The sequence below is a fragment of the Apium graveolens genome, chromosome 1 (genome assembly GCF_009905375.1).
Source record: "Apium graveolens cultivar Ventura chromosome 1, ASM990537v1, whole genome shotgun sequence".
Taxonomy (NCBI): domain Eukaryota; kingdom Viridiplantae; phylum Streptophyta; class Magnoliopsida; order Apiales; family Apiaceae; genus Apium; species Apium graveolens.
The window spans coordinates 120,321,008-120,336,764 of record NC_133647.1 but is presented as its reverse complement, the minus strand read 5'-3'; the positions used below and the strand labels follow the sequence as shown (position 1 = coordinate 120,336,764).

At 32.1% G+C, this 15,757-nt stretch overlaps 1 protein-coding gene and 1 long non-coding RNA gene across 5 annotated transcripts; one reads left to right on the top strand and one right to left on the bottom strand.

The window, feature by feature from the left end:
• Positions 1-580: 580 nt before the first annotated feature.
• Positions 581-11,376, bottom strand: LOC141666384 (WAT1-related protein At1g25270-like). Of its 3 annotated transcripts, none has more exons than XM_074472383.1 (8): positions 11,139-11,376; positions 9,833-9,920; positions 9,673-9,735; positions 5,352-5,468; positions 1,993-2,245; positions 1,607-1,765; positions 1,130-1,281; positions 581-1,018 (listed from the first exon to the last, which is right to left on the bottom strand). In XM_074472383.1, the coding sequence occupies exons 2-8, from the start codon at positions 9,859-9,861 to the stop codon at positions 766-768; spliced, it is 1,026 nt and encodes a 341-aa protein (XP_074328484.1). In that variant the 5' UTR covers positions 9,862-9,920; positions 11,139-11,376; the 3' UTR covers positions 581-765. The 3 variants fall into 3 exon arrangements, with proteins under 3 accessions (XP_074328484.1, XP_074328480.1, XP_074328477.1); XM_074472379.1 differs by having other exon boundaries at positions 11,198-11,375; XM_074472376.1 differs by having other exon boundaries at positions 9,833-11,213.
• A 35-nt stretch (positions 11,377-11,411) lies between these two features.
• LOC141666403 (uncharacterized) lies at positions 11,412-14,365 on the top strand. Of its 2 annotated transcripts, none has more exons than XR_012552198.1 (2): positions 11,412-13,501; positions 13,816-14,365. It is a non-coding gene; the product is annotated as an uncharacterized LOC141666403 (long non-coding RNA). The 2 variants fall into 2 exon arrangements; XR_012552201.1 differs by having other exon boundaries at positions 11,412-13,524.
• The last annotated feature ends 1,392 nt before the right edge of the window (positions 14,366-15,757 follow it).

Below are 15,757 nucleotides of genomic sequence, written 5' to 3'. Positions count from 1 at the left end.
TTAGAAAAAAAATATTTTTTGGAAAATAATATATGTTTAGTAATAGTTATTATATTCTTATTTACAAGAAACAAAATCAGGCTTTTAATAATAATAATAATAATATTATTATTATTAATAATAAAAGGAATCAAAACTACAATTTGGTTGAGGAAACCTGGTATTTATTTATTTTTTGCTATAAATGTTCACTTGACATGTAAACTAATATTTTCCTTACTAATTAACAATATTACCTACACATAAATTTAAAAAAGAATATTATTGTGATTAGAAAGTTTTTCATTTATTAAGATTAAAAATACACTATACCTAGTATATTAAAATAGGGAAATAATATTTAACTTAACGAAATTATCGTTTATCGAATATCTATTTATATATTTTAGTTCTGTTAGTGGATCAAATGTTTGGAAATAAGATAAGTAAATTTTACACTTCTGTTGGTTAAACAAGTGTTTGTCTGTTGGATATTGTGTTTATTGGCTAAATTTATTCATGGAATAAGTCAAAACAAATATGGCATTAATGAACAACTCTTTTTAGCACTTCAAAGATTTTTCTAAGCATACCCGGGAGCAGTTTATTTAGTTTGCTAATCTACCCTGGTCAGCTTGATAATTGCAAGACAGAACACAATAGATTTGGACTACAACATAGCAATTTCACTAAAGTCATCATCTTTTCGATCTTTAGAACTCAAAGACTCATCTTTCATACCATAAGTTTTGTTTTATTAACCTACTACTTTCATGGTTAACTTGATTAACTAATTTGATCCTCTGCAATCCTAATTTCAACAGGTTCTTCATCAGCTCTTGCCGCAGTTACTAAAGCATGGTGCAACGTGACCCCCTGGTTTTCCGATGCTCCTGATGAAGTAGCTAAGGCGCTTTTGACAGGTTTTGTTGAATCTTTTGAGCTTGTTTCAGGCGATTGAGCAGTCCCCTTTATTTCCCTCGCTTTTCCCCAAAGCAGAACATATAATCCACATATTATTGTTATTCCTCCAAGCATACTGCCAAAATATTATGCAAACAAAATCTTTATATTCATATCAAACAATCAAAAAATGTTAGGAGTACTTGTTAAAATTCCTGATAAATATTATTTTGTTTGAAGGAAGTACCATCCCAGATGTAGAGTCTCATTCAGTACCACTGGTCCAGCTAGAGCAACAATCACAACCATCAAAGGATTAAAAGCCGATACAAATAAAGGACCTCTCACGCGTACACACCATGCAAAAAGTGTAAACATCACTCCTGTAGTCATCACCCCCTGTAGATATTTCAAATTGTTACCTAACAACTTCATATGCACACTACAAGAAAACAGGTCATGTGCGAATTTTGGATTAACACATGATATACATACAGACGGGTCTACACTAATTAAGTTGTTCAAAGAAGTTGTGGTTCACTGATAAAGTATGGGATTTTAACTATTTTTGCAGGAGTCATGACTAGCTTGCAGTGGCTGCAGGATAACTTGATTTATACTAACTAGTTAGCTAGCTTTCTGTAAAAAAATAGTATTATACACTAGAAATTGCTGGAACATTTTGGCAACGAATTACAGATAAGAACATATATACAAAAGTTACCGCATATGCAGCAGTGAGCAGTCTGATGTTCCATCCCAACTTCCATCGACTCCAGTCTCTTTGCACACATAGAGAAAAGAGTGTGCATTGAATTGCTGTCATGGTAACCATCAGGGCCGTACTAGAGTAGGGACAAGGGTAATGCTCCGCAATTTTTGCCTGCCCCATAAGTTTAATTAATTCATAACTAATTAAGCACTGCAAAAGCGATAATAACATAATAAATGATAGACGACATTACTTATCATTAGTAATATTTTCTCTTCAACCCAAATTTATGATACATTTCAAATTCTATTTAATCTTGAAATCAGAATGATAAGCTCTGATAGCAGAAGACCAGTGCAGGGATATGTATATATTTTATTGAAAAACATTTGAGATACCTGAAGATTCATCCAAAGGGCATTGCATAAAACAGTACCAAGAGCAGCACAAACACCCAGTATCATGTTCGAGTGGGTTCCTACCACGAGTCCACTATGATGATCACCCTGATTGACAAGGTTAAGATGAAAATTCCACCTAGTTATATTTGGGCCTTTGTATAATGTAAGAACCATTCCTCCAGCTAGACTCAAAAGTGTTCCCATCACCTTCGCTTTTCCTGATGCTTTATCCCAGTTTAGTTTCTCCAGCCTATACATTACATTATACATATTCATATTAACATGTCTTATATGTACTATAAAGGGGACAACCTATACTTGTTTGGTAAAGATAATCACAAAAGAAGTTTTATTCAATAAAACTGCTTGGATGCAAGAAGGGTGACCTTGTTGCAATTTCAACTGGCAAATTTAAATTAACAAATATCGAAGGTTCTGGCTCCATTAACTGTTATTAGCAATTACTTGGGTGCCCGTCCCCTTGCAAATTCTCAAATGGAGAAAATCAGCTAGAATTTTCCAAAGCAAAACAGCTAAATGTAGACCTACTTCCAGAAACCTTAACCCTGTGTCGAAAGTGTATTTGACGCAACCTTAACCCTGTGTCAAAAGCGTATTTGAGGCCAAAAAGAACATCCCCTGCCTCAGAGATGTAAGAGCGAAAATAGAATATAACACTAAAATATCTCCAAGACTCCAACACTATCACCGACCACCTTACCCTCCCCATTCATTTAAGCAACAGTGTTTAATCTTGGAGAGAGTAGAGACTTCTTGATGGCAGATGCCATTTCTGAGTAATCTTAATTGCATCAAACGTGGGAGCATCATCACGAGTTGCATCAAATTTGGAACCACTATATATGTCGGAAAATGTGGGTATTGAGCCCCACATTGTCAAGTCATTTTGAGCCGTTCTTGAGTGAGTGTCGCTTGAAGTATGTTCTCCTCCGTGAGAGTTTTCCGAGACACTTTAAAACACTCAAAATGGTTAAGGGATAAATGAGATACGATTATTTAAAGTTGGTCCCTTGAAGGTGAAATTGTAGATTTGAATACTTGTATTGTATCCCACATTGAAATGGAAAACGGGTTTCCATTGCTTTATATAGCACAACACTTTAGTACTGTTTAAAAGTGTTAATAAGGTGTTGTTCCATCTCCTGCGCGTGCATGGGGTGCAAATTGTGGGATTTCGAGGGGTAATTCGAGGTTTGCGAAGCCTTCGGGCTTGCGCGTGTGCGGCGTGCGGACACGAATATAGCAGAAAATTGGCCCAAATAATCTTCCACTGGGCTTGGGCTCTTAAATAAATATTCATTATAATTCGATTCAATTACGGATAATAATTGATCCTCAAATTAAATTTAATTAACGCGTTTAATTAAATTAGAGACGTAGTGCACACGTTTCTCTGCGTGTGCGACGTGCGAACACGAATGTAGCAGAAAATTGGCCTGAATAGTCACGGACTAGTTTTGCTAATTTATTTTTCCACTGGGCTTGGGCTCTTAAATAAATATTCATTATTCAGTATTTATTTTATAAATACGAATATGATTTGATTTGACAATTATAATTCGATTCAATTACGGATAATAATTGATCCTCGAATTAAATTTAATTAACACGTTTAATTAAATTAGAGATGTAGTGCACACGTTTCTCTAAACCTATATATTTTCGCTATATGATTTAGGGTTTACTCACTTAGAATACCCAGCCGTCCTCCTAAACACAAACCCTACCCCTCTCTCTCGGTGATAGTTTCGTACCCGTTCAAACTCGCTGAAGGTGCTCGTTATCCGTAACGCCGCCGTTGAATCGTTTTATCCTGGGAAGCCATCGACTCGCACATACGGTGAGAGGCGAAATTGTATTAATCACATAATGTATTCACAATATATAGTTCACTGTTCCCAAACAAGCCAAAACTAGGTCGTCATTCTTTCAAATAGCTAAGGCCTAAGCGTTTCTCATACACCAAGCTTGCCAAATAAACATTACCACAGTCTCCCTTGATCGATCGACAACACATTTCAAGCAAAAGCTTCACACCATTCTAAGACATCGGAGGTCCACTTATTAATGTGTAAACTTATGGAGTATAAGCAACAGTCAACGTTAATATTATGGTTTGCAAGATTGACCTTGGTTGGCATCCATTTTAAACCGCTCCCCATAATTTCTCACCTTCCATGCATATTATCGTGCAAACTCCAAAGCCATTAGTCTTTTACCATATTTGTAGAGCCAACATCCCAATATATACTTTGCATCTCATTGATGGTAAGCACTTCTCACGCTGTAAAATCCAGTACTGATGTGGTTCCAATTGAAGCTTTTATCTTGATCACACACCGCCACGGTACAAGCAATATTTGCAATAATCTCTTGTTCTATAAGGAGTTCATAAAGGGTGTCTTCATTTTAGACATTCGGTTGCTATTTCTCTAATCTGCAACCATGATTTCCTCTCTTCTCAAGAAAGATGAAAATAAATGTGACCACCAGATAAGCCAGGAACCCAAGAATCCTTCCAGAAGCCCAATTTTATTCCATTACCAATAGCCCATTTTGTTCCACTCTTTATAACCGTCCGGTTCAGTAGCTTTTGTTAGTTGCATTTGCTTCAAGGAAGCTTTTACCTCATCCCAAATATAAGCAGTCCTCAATTTTAAACTCATATCATTTGTCACTTCAAATTGAACCAAACCAAGCACCAATTGCATATCCATAGCCCCATCAGAAGATAAAAGAGAGGCAAAAATAAGATACCAAAAATCACCCCCCCCCCTAGCTACCACTGTGATAATAAACACCCTTATAGTGTTTCTTGAGTTGTTCCGCTTTCTCATAGCGGAATGTTATATTTTCATTGTCATCACTAAGTCAACTTGACGGCTACGTTGAGCCCCATATGTCTTTTTTCTTCTTTCTAGCTCATTAATTTCTGCGTCTAATGTTCGAATTTCTGCTAGACTTTCTTAAGTAGCTGGGAGCTTCAACAGCATTCTCTGTTTTTTTTTCTCTTCTACACTCTACAGTCCACCTCTAGCCCCACAATATCTTGTAAATTCTCAGGATAATTAACAATACTTACAAATGTATATTTTCATAGTTGTCATTGATGTCAAAATTTTGATTCTTCTTGTCACATTAGTCGTACACAGAATGTTAGTCCAACTTCTGATATTTTGAGGAGGGTCAAATTGATGAAATTTAAATAGTCTACATATCAGAATTCTCGCTAAATTAAATGTGAATTATTTTATTTTTTGCAAGTTCACCGATACTTGCAAAAACATAGTACTTAGTAATCTAGATTTGATAATAAAAGGGCACTTATAATGTACCTCAAGCAGATAGCTAGGATGAAAGTTATGGCAGTAAGAAGATTGCTGGTTGCAGTAGCAAATGTTGCTGATGTCAAGGCCAAGCTCAAAACAAACAAATTTTGTAACAGTGATCCTCTGCAAATCGTACGAAATAAAAGGATAATGAAAATTTTGGCCAAAACCACAGTAACAAATCTAAGTTATTTAATAACTTCTAAATAATTATTTGATGAAAAAATAAAGGACAATGCACACTTAGAGGCCAAACAACTCAATTTTTATTAACCATGTTGAAATTATATTATTCCTAAAAGCAAATTTCAATAAAAGAAAGTGCATAATCAGTTCGCCATAGCAACATCCAATAACAATTGATGGAAAAAGAGTGCATAATCAAAATTCTTGCTTCCCACAAATATTTTAGCCGTAACAATGAGCATCCTGCAACTAAGAAACTAGTTCTGTAGGTAATGGCGGTCAAACGGGCCGGTTGATACGAAAAGCCTTAACCTAATCCAATATTTTTCTTGAAAAGATCGGTCATGTATTGGTACTATCCGGATTAACCCAACCTAAAAATTTTAGCATGTCGATAACATTTCTACTCCCCGATTCTCTATTTCTCATCCCAATTTAACTTTAACGTATGATCCCTCGATCATCATCTATGGCTCTACAACTAAAAATCGGTGAGTCATCGAGTACTCGTTCACAAGGTTTGACACGATACGAGTTGTACAGATTCGGGTCAAATCTGATTTTCAAAAAACTCAGTCGATGATTTTGAATTATTAAATTTTTAGTAATAATTTTAGTGATATCGCCAAGTATATGTATTTGAGTACCAGAGTCATGATGAGAATAATTATCAACTGATATTGATAACAACATCCCATAATTATTGATGGAAAAGGAGTGCATAAATCGTTGATTCGACCAAGTCCTGATCCGATACAAATTGTACCGATTCACATCAAAAATCAATTTTCATATAATTCGGTTAAACTCTGAGTTCTCAGAGTCAAACCCGATTTCAAAGTATTCAATTTTTAGTATTGTTTTAGTAACATCCCAAAATATATGTATTTGATATCATAACTTGTTTTTATTTGTGTTCATAAAAATTATCAAGTAAGTGACATTGATATTTTAACAAAAATAGCAAATTGTTAATAATAATAATAAGTAGAATATTGATTTTTATATAAAATTATTCATAATAACAAAAATATATTATTTTTAACATTTTTACACTAAAATATAACATGTATTTCAACATTTGAGTAAAAACTACAAATACTATTCCATTAGTTATCTCGGATTTGTGAGTACTTATTTTTAAGAAACTAAGGCTCTGTTTGGGATTACTGTTAAAAATTGCTGTGCTCCTGAAAAAAGTGTTGTTGTAAAAATCAGATGATTGTTTGGTAATTTTTTGATACGGATATGTGTTGATACAAAAAATTAAAAATAATGATGCTTTTGATAAGATTTATGGTAAAATCAGTATCAGCTTCCCGCAACAGCTGAAAAACAGCTGAAAAGCAGTTTTTTCTAAAAGCACGGGGACTTGCTTTCTCTTACAGTAGCTTTTAGGCAAAAAAACACTTTTCCGAAAAATAGCTTTTAAATTTTACCAAACAGTTTTTTAACTGCTTTTAAGGGAAAAGCGGTTGTTGTCTCCAACAGCAATACCAAACACACCCTAAAACAAGTTTAACCAAATTCTAAATTTTACAACTTTGTTACAATGTGGCCCAACCTGCCTGCCCAATCAAGTAGAATTTCAATTTAAAGAATCTACCCCAGCCCCAACCCTATTTGTTTAGTGCAAGTTTTAAATTTTTTGTAAATTTTATTAAAATAATTTCATTCTATATGAGTCACTAATTTTATTGAGAATAAAATTTCTAAGGTTAATTTAGAAAACTTGACTAAGATAATAGAGTGAAAACTAATGTAAACATGACACTCACACTCGTATGTACAAGACTACAAGTAGATGTAAGTAGATCTATGTATTAAGGAAAATAAATAATTTTTTTATTGATACTACATATATAGTTGCATAAAAGAGGTCATTTCAGTATGTTACCTCACATAATTATTCTGAGATAATCTACATGCGGAAAAAGAATTTCATCAGGAACTTCAGTCTCAACTTTATTTTAGACCTTACATATCAAAGTTATATATCTAAATAAATGTTGTAAAATTGAAAATTGATGAATTGGAATTGACTTTAGCATAATTTTTACTCCATTTTAATATAGAATTACATCAAGATAATATACAAAATTGAAGGACTCTAAATAAGACAGTTAAAAAATAATAATAATAACAGAAAAGTATGTGCCCGGGTATTTATAAATGCATCCCTTCAATTATTTTTAATTAATTATTAACTATGTAATAATTCACATGTGTCGGTTCTTTCCTTGCGTGAACATATATATACTTTCAATACGAATTTTACATCTGTTCAACTCGATTTCGACTTGTTTAGCTCAGGATGGCTCGAAATCGGTTTGAGTTTGTTTAGTTCAGATCGGCTCATATAGTAAAATTTAACAATTACTAATTTCCTAAAAAAAAGTAAAAATGTTAGATTAAACTTGAATTACAATTTATTTTAGTCAATTTTCTCATTATGATTATTGAATAGTGAATACCGCTTAAAATACTATAGTCCAGAATTGTAATATACTTCCTCTGTTTCAAATTAACTATCCACCTTTAAATAAATTACGCATATTAAGAAATTCTAATATTGGTAATAAAGTTATATTAGTATTCATATTTATTACATTGACTACATTAAATACATAATTGTTTTGGTATATTAATTAGTTTTGGAAATATAAATTATTAATACAATAATAGTATGTGGTGTAAAATTCATCTTGAAAATATAAACTAAACTTTATAATTTGAATAATGACATTGAAAGTGCAAGTGTACAATTATTTTGAAACTAATTTTATTTTCAAAAGTGAAAAATTATTTTAAAACGGAAAGATTATCTTCAATCTATTACACAAATTAGATAAAGGTATTTTTTTTTCAAAAATACCCAGGTTGCAAATTCTTTTGGAAAAAAATACGGTACAACCTTATATGCAACCTCACCGGCAACTTTGCAACCTCATTTTCAACATGTTATGCAACCGTCGAGCAACCTCATATGTAATTTTTGCAAAAAAGATTGAAATTTTTGATATTTTTGACATATTCCCTTACATAAAATACAGGTTCACATATATTAATTTTTTTATTGTATTATATAATTAATTTAGCTAAAATAATTTATTTCTACAAAACTACTTATTTAAATAAAATGTAAGAAAAACTTCAAAAATTTAACATATAACTAAAAATATCAACATATGAACATATCATGGACTAATTAATTTATTAACCTTTTCACATTGATGTTTATGGTTGAATTAAGTTAATTTAAAAACTTTCATCTTCAGCAGTTTCAACATCTTCATCTTATGAATTGTGAAATATTGCCAACATTAATTTTTCAAGAAATTTAATTAAAATTTATGATAATTACAACTTGGCATGTAATAATAAAAGAGAAAAGAACAAACACTTTGGATTTACGTGTAAGTTGTGTAATTTTTAGATATGATTCGGATGTCAACTGAAGAGACTTATTTAATTATTTAGACTTGATTGGATAAAATTTATATAATTTATTAGTGAATAACTTGATTTGGTTCAACTCGAATTATTTATAACTAATTCTAATTCAGCTTATTTGTTATCGGGCTGAACTTGCATGATTTTTTATTCGATTGCAAAGCTCGGTTTGACCTGTCTTGGTTTGATTTATTTTAAAAGTAGTCAAGTTCATCTTTGCTCGGTCAAATTCGGATCATATCAATTCATTGATAATCCTACATGTATCCAGTCATTTTGTACCCTGTACAAAATCCAAACACTCATATCTACATTAATTTCCCAGTCTTTCCCAGTCTTTCCACTATGCATATCTCTACATCTATCTGTATCTCACTCAATTAAAATAAAAAATATTATAATTTGGATTTTAGTTTTAACTGTAGATACTGAATTTAGTAAGACTCGGAGAAATAATTTTTGTGTCGCACTTAGCCAATTTCGGGAGGAAAAAGATACATGTCTACTATGAAGAGTTTTTCTTAAAGAAGAAAAGAACTTTAATATACCTTTTTCGATAGTTGTCTATTACAACCAGCCCCTTACTTAGTCCACTAACATTATTTCCTTAAAATTAATGGCATAATGATAGAACAAAACATGAAAATAATCTCCATAAACACGGAAAATATGAATCAATATAACATACCCTATGAATGCAGCCAGAAGTGATTGCCAAATTACCGTCCATGTCAATTTTGGCCTTGTATTTCTGTAAGAAACTATATGATTTAAATCCAAACTTGAATAAGAATAAATACTTGTGTGCACATGTAATGTGTGTATGTGTGTTTCTAATTAGAAGAGACCTTTCAATGAATAGTGCAACAGGAACCATGAAAGCAGCAGCAAATATGAAGCGATAGGTGACCAAAATTCTCAGGTCAAAGCCATCATCTACAGCCAGTTTGTACAACACGTTATTCACACCCATAATTGTTTCAGCAATAACCATTAGTATTGTGGGCTTCAACTCGTGAATCACGTTACATATGTTCTTTATATTTACTTTCATATTTTTCTATATCTGATTTACGCACGTATGAAAACTCACTTTTTATCTCTCTCAATTCATATATAATCCTACTTGTATCCAACCTTCTATGATCCTATTGTAACCAATCTTTATTGTAACCAACCTTTGTACCCTCGACAAAATCCACACACTCATCTCTACATTTATTTCCTAGTCCGTCCACTCCGCATATCTCTACATTTATCTGTATCCCCCTCAATTAAAATAATAAATATTATAATTTGGATTTTAGTTCTAACTGTATATACTGAATTTGATAAGATTTAGAGAAATAATTTATGTGTCGCATTTGGCCAATTTCAGGAAAAAATAGATACACATCCATTATGAAGAGTGTTTCGTAAAGAAGAAGAGAATTGTAATATACCTTTGCAAAGAGTTGTCTACTACGACCAACCTCTTATTTATTTCACTAACATTATTTCCCGAGATCTCATGGTATAACGTTAAAACAAATCATGAAAATATTCTGTTAGTATTTTTGGTCAAGATTTTCAAATAGTTGTTCTCATAAACTTTTCCAAAAATATGTGTATTTTCGGCCATTACCCGTTCAAATTCTGAGAACTACTATTACTGTTCTGATGACACTGTCAACAAGTCATGTACATCAAATTTTATAATTAACCTATATCATAGTGTACATAATTTTTTATAATTAACCTATATCATAGTGTAAATTGTTAACTAATGATCCTTCAACAAATCTGAAACATCACAATCTACAAAGTGATACCCGATACAGAAGTTGTCAAAATATTTCTAATTACAACCATGAGAGATAGCGATTTTTGCATTTGTTAGAGCATCTCCAACTCTACAAGCCATATTTCTCTTCAAACTAATATATAACTAGATGTTTCACTCATTATTTGGTTTTTCATTCATAAAACTATCAAGATAAGAATATATTTCATGAGCTAATAAACTTCAGCATATAATAGATACTTTTACGGGAAATATAGTAAACAGGTGACGGGCAATATTTGTAAACATATAAATTCAAATTCACAAAAATATCAGTTACTTTGCATACATATATATTGATAACCAATATTGAATAAGTGAAGAAAGCATACTGAGTAGAAGTTATTGAGCAAGAGAGAGGACAAGAACAACATAAAAGTGTACTGATAACCTGGTTCACTCGTCAAAACAACCGAGTAAAAAGCAACACGCCAAATAAGTGGCTAGCCAGCCAGTCAAATCTCTTACGGAGGATATATTACGGGTTTCATTTCTTAGCATGTCATAGCATCACCGAGGCAAGTTACCGAGCAAAGTAAGTACTCCCTCCGTCCCACTCCCACCGGATTATACTGACGAATATGTATCGGCACAGATTTTAGGTAAATCATGGTATCTTAAATAATTTTAAAGATTTTTTTTCATTTAAATAATAATATAATTTTTAAACTTTTATATAGGAAAAAAATTAAAAATAAATTATAGAACTATATTTTACAGTTAGACCCGTTAATTTTGGACACGACATGACTTCATATTAAAAATATTGTTATAAATTATTTGGGCTCATAATTTCATGTCACTAAGATAAGCCCAGCATACTAGATTAGTTAGTCTCGTCCACTAGTTTAGAATAACAGATTTTTCCGCTCACTTTGTGATGTATATAAACACAGCTCTCTGTGATGTATATTTAGTTTTTGTTCAATAAAGTTTGTACATCTTAATCCTTCTCAATTATCATGGTATCAGAGTTTCACAATTCATCAGTGGCGATCTTTATCATTTTCATTCGTGTTTCTTAAAGATTCTCCAGCGATCAGGTGCTAAAGATTTAAATCTTTCTAAATCTTCGATTAATTAATTCTAAACTGTTACAAATCTTCATTTCCATACATATTCAATCATATTACATTTAGATGAACGATTTGTGTGTAAATGTAAGAATAATTATGTTTATCGATTAGATTCACTTTCTTTGTGAATCGATTAAACTCATATCAATTAAGATATGTACTTTGAGACTTGTGGTTTGTTCTAATTCTTTAGATTTGTTTTCATACGGAATGTGTATGTTCTTTCGTTGATTTGCCAATCTTCGTGTGTTTCTAATAATTGCTGATATATGTTATCATTCGATACTCAATTTCTGATTGTTCTTACTGTTTTCCCCATTTTCTGATACCCAAAGTTTGACTAATTTTCTAAAACATCTTCAAACCTAGTTTGATTGGTTTCATCAAACACTTATGATAACTATGATGACTCAAACAAACAATTCATCTAACACTTAAATAACATAAAATATTTTTGATACTTCAAGCATTTACTATATCCATCCTTCTGATGCTTCATCAAATCAGCTAGTATTTGTTAAATTCAATGGTTTTGGTTATCATAATTGGAAGAGATTGATGATGTTGACATTGTCAGCCGAAAATAAGTTAGGATTTGTTGATGGAAGTATTCCTATTCCTGATAAAAATGCTGCTGAATATAAACTTTGGGAAATATGCAATGATCTGGTTATATCATGGATATTATTCAATCTGGATGAAACTATTGCTAAGAGTGTATTGTTTATAAGAACTGCTAAGGAAATTTGGGATGACATTGAGGAAAGATATGGTTATGCTTCGATGGCTCAGCTATATTCACTGGAGCCACAACTACTTGAAATAAACCAAGGACAAGATTCTGTTTCAGAGTTTTTTTACTAAAATCAAGACCATCTGGGATGGTATGAATGATGCAAGTCCTCTACCTACCTGTACATATACCTTGTGCACTTGCAATCTAACTCAGAGGATATATCAAAAACAACAAGAACAAAGGATGTTATAATTCATGATGAAACTGAGTGATCAGTTTGCTGCTGTCAGAGCAAACATCTTGATGATGCACCCTTTTTCGAACATTTCTCAAGATTACAGATTATTTGCACAAGAGGAAAGGCATAAAGAGATACCCAATCTATCTACACAGACTAAAGCTATGGCTTTTTATTCTGACAGAAAAATATTTGGAGATAATCAACCTCGGTTTCAAAGATTTTCTAATGCTAATGCTGGTTATCCAAGCAGAAATTTCCCAGCTAAGCAATTTGGATCCAATTCTGGACATCCTAATTCTGGATCAATTTCTAATGCAAGTAGTTTTAAGCAACAACAAGGACCAAGACCAAAACCTTGCTATTTCTGTATTTAGTGCAAGAGACCAGGGCATAGCTATGAAAGATGTTTCAAGGTGCATGGTTTTCCACCAGGTTTCCAAGCTAATTTAACAAAACGAGTTGCTGTAGTGGCACATGTTAATTCAGGTGAAGAAGTTCATTCTAAAGGATCTAATAATGAAAGCTCAGTTCTTACAATGGATGAATATCATCAATTTCTGTCTATGATGGGCAACCAAAGTGGTTCTAATGCTGGCTCTACTCATGATCAACCTGAATCACCTAAACTTGCCATGTTGGAAGGTCATATTTGTTTGACATCTCAGGTTTCCAATTTTGATTGGTTAATTAATAGTGGGGCTACAGATCATATATGTCCTTATCTTGATAAATTTCAGGATTTTGACAAAATCACAGTCATTGACAATTTCATTACCATACTAGATGGGAAAAAAGTTAAAGTAATGCATATAAGAACTGTCAAATTGAATGAATCCATCATATTAAAGAGAGTTCTTCATGTTCCTGATTTTCAATTCAGCTTAATCTCTGTTAAACTGTTGTGTGCAAATATGAATTCTCACATGATATTTTTTGACAAAGCTTGTTTTCTTCAGGCCCTTCAATGAACATGCCTCCAATTCTTCTTGGTAAACTTCTCAGTGGTCTATACAGTACAAGAAGAGATACTGGGCTCAATAATTTATTTAGTCAGGATCCGATTTGTACAGCTGCTAAATTCAATACTGTTGATCAAGCCAAGTTGTGGCATCTCAAATTTGGACATCTTCCATTTCAACTTCTGTCCCATGTGGCTTCTATTTCTTTTATTAAGGAATTTAAGGATTCTTCTATTTGTCAAATCTGTCCACTTGCTAGACAAACTAGACAACCATTTCCTGTAAGTCATATCAAGTCAACTGCTGATTTTCAATTATTACATATTGATATTTGGGGGCCATATAAGACTAAGTCACTTACTGGATGTAATCAGTTTCTTACAATTATGGATGACTTTACTAGGTTTACTTGGATTCATTTGTTGAAATTCAAGTGTGAAGTAAAAGGAATATGTCCTAAGTCCAATCATGTATAAGGATTTAGGAATAACTTTTATGTAATCTGTTTTGATTTCATTGATATTAATAAAGACTTGTTTTGTTTTTATTACGGGCTTTATCTATTTAAGTGTTTAAATAAGATATACCATAGTTTAGAGTAAAGCTTTTTATGGATTATGATGAGATCATAATAGTGAGACCTAAAAAGATGATAACTCTAAACTTAAATAGTTCCTGGTCATAGGATTACTAACTGGTAATTAATAATCCGCAAGATCGGTACATACTATGCTTGCTTCATTATGAAGGATGTCTGTTCTCATAGACATTTGTGTGGTGACACTATAGCTAGTATGTAGGTGCTTATTACGGAATAAGTTCACTGAACATGACTCGCACAGCTGAACAACTGATGGAGTTCACTCACGTGTCAGCAGTTGTTCACATAGTTATAGTTGTACAAGTATCCTTAGACTTGAGGTCATCATAGTCATCTTGTGTACACTGAACTATGCTTTGGTTTAGTTCTTAGTCTCCAGGGACAATTATTAGGGCTCTTCTGGGTATAGGAATTTGTACACGAAGATAGTGTATGATCAATAAAGGATCTACCCCTTCTAGTGAAGGAAGCGAATGTTCAAGGCTGATCCACTTATGCTAGTTCAGGAATCTCTGGCCAGAGTAAATGAAATTAGAAAGGAGTTTCTAATTTGCATAGAACTACACATAGTAAATGGTAAGCAAAATGATTGAATTAGATAGGCTTGACACGAGATCCATGCCTTGTATTTAATCGGGACATTGTAGGGTAGAAGGAGTTTATTGTACGGTAATTATTCACTGACAGGTTCTTGGTATTCTAAGCAGTGAATTCATATTATCCGGATAGTCGCGATATGTTGAGAAGCATCACTCACGATGTAGAATAAATGTGATTAATTAATTAATCATATTTAATAAATTAGAGAATTTATATAAATAATGATAAAATAGTTTTATTATTATTTATTTCTACTACCGGCTTAATATTGAACCTACAGGGTCACACCATAAAAAGAGAATGATTTAATGGTGGAGGAATTAATTAATAATGGCTAATAATTATTTATTTATGAAATAAATAATTAATTGGAAAATTTAATAATTGATTAAATGAGATTTAATTGATTATAAATTAATTAAGAAAAGTTCTTAATATTATTAATTAAGAATTTAATTTTTTGGAAATTAAATCAAGAGAGAGAATTATTTCTAAAGTGTTTAGAAAAAGGATTAATAATTAAAAGGTGTTTTAATTATTAATGAGAATAATAAATGGGATAATAATAATATTATTTATGGGAAAATTTCAGCTGAAAATTTTGCCTATAAATACACTATTATAGACCCTATTTTATTCTAACCCACATCTAACCCGAAAACCCAAAAATTTTGGAAAACCCAATTCTCTCCACCTCCTTCCTCCTCCTTAACATCGTTTTCTTGGTGGATACCGGTG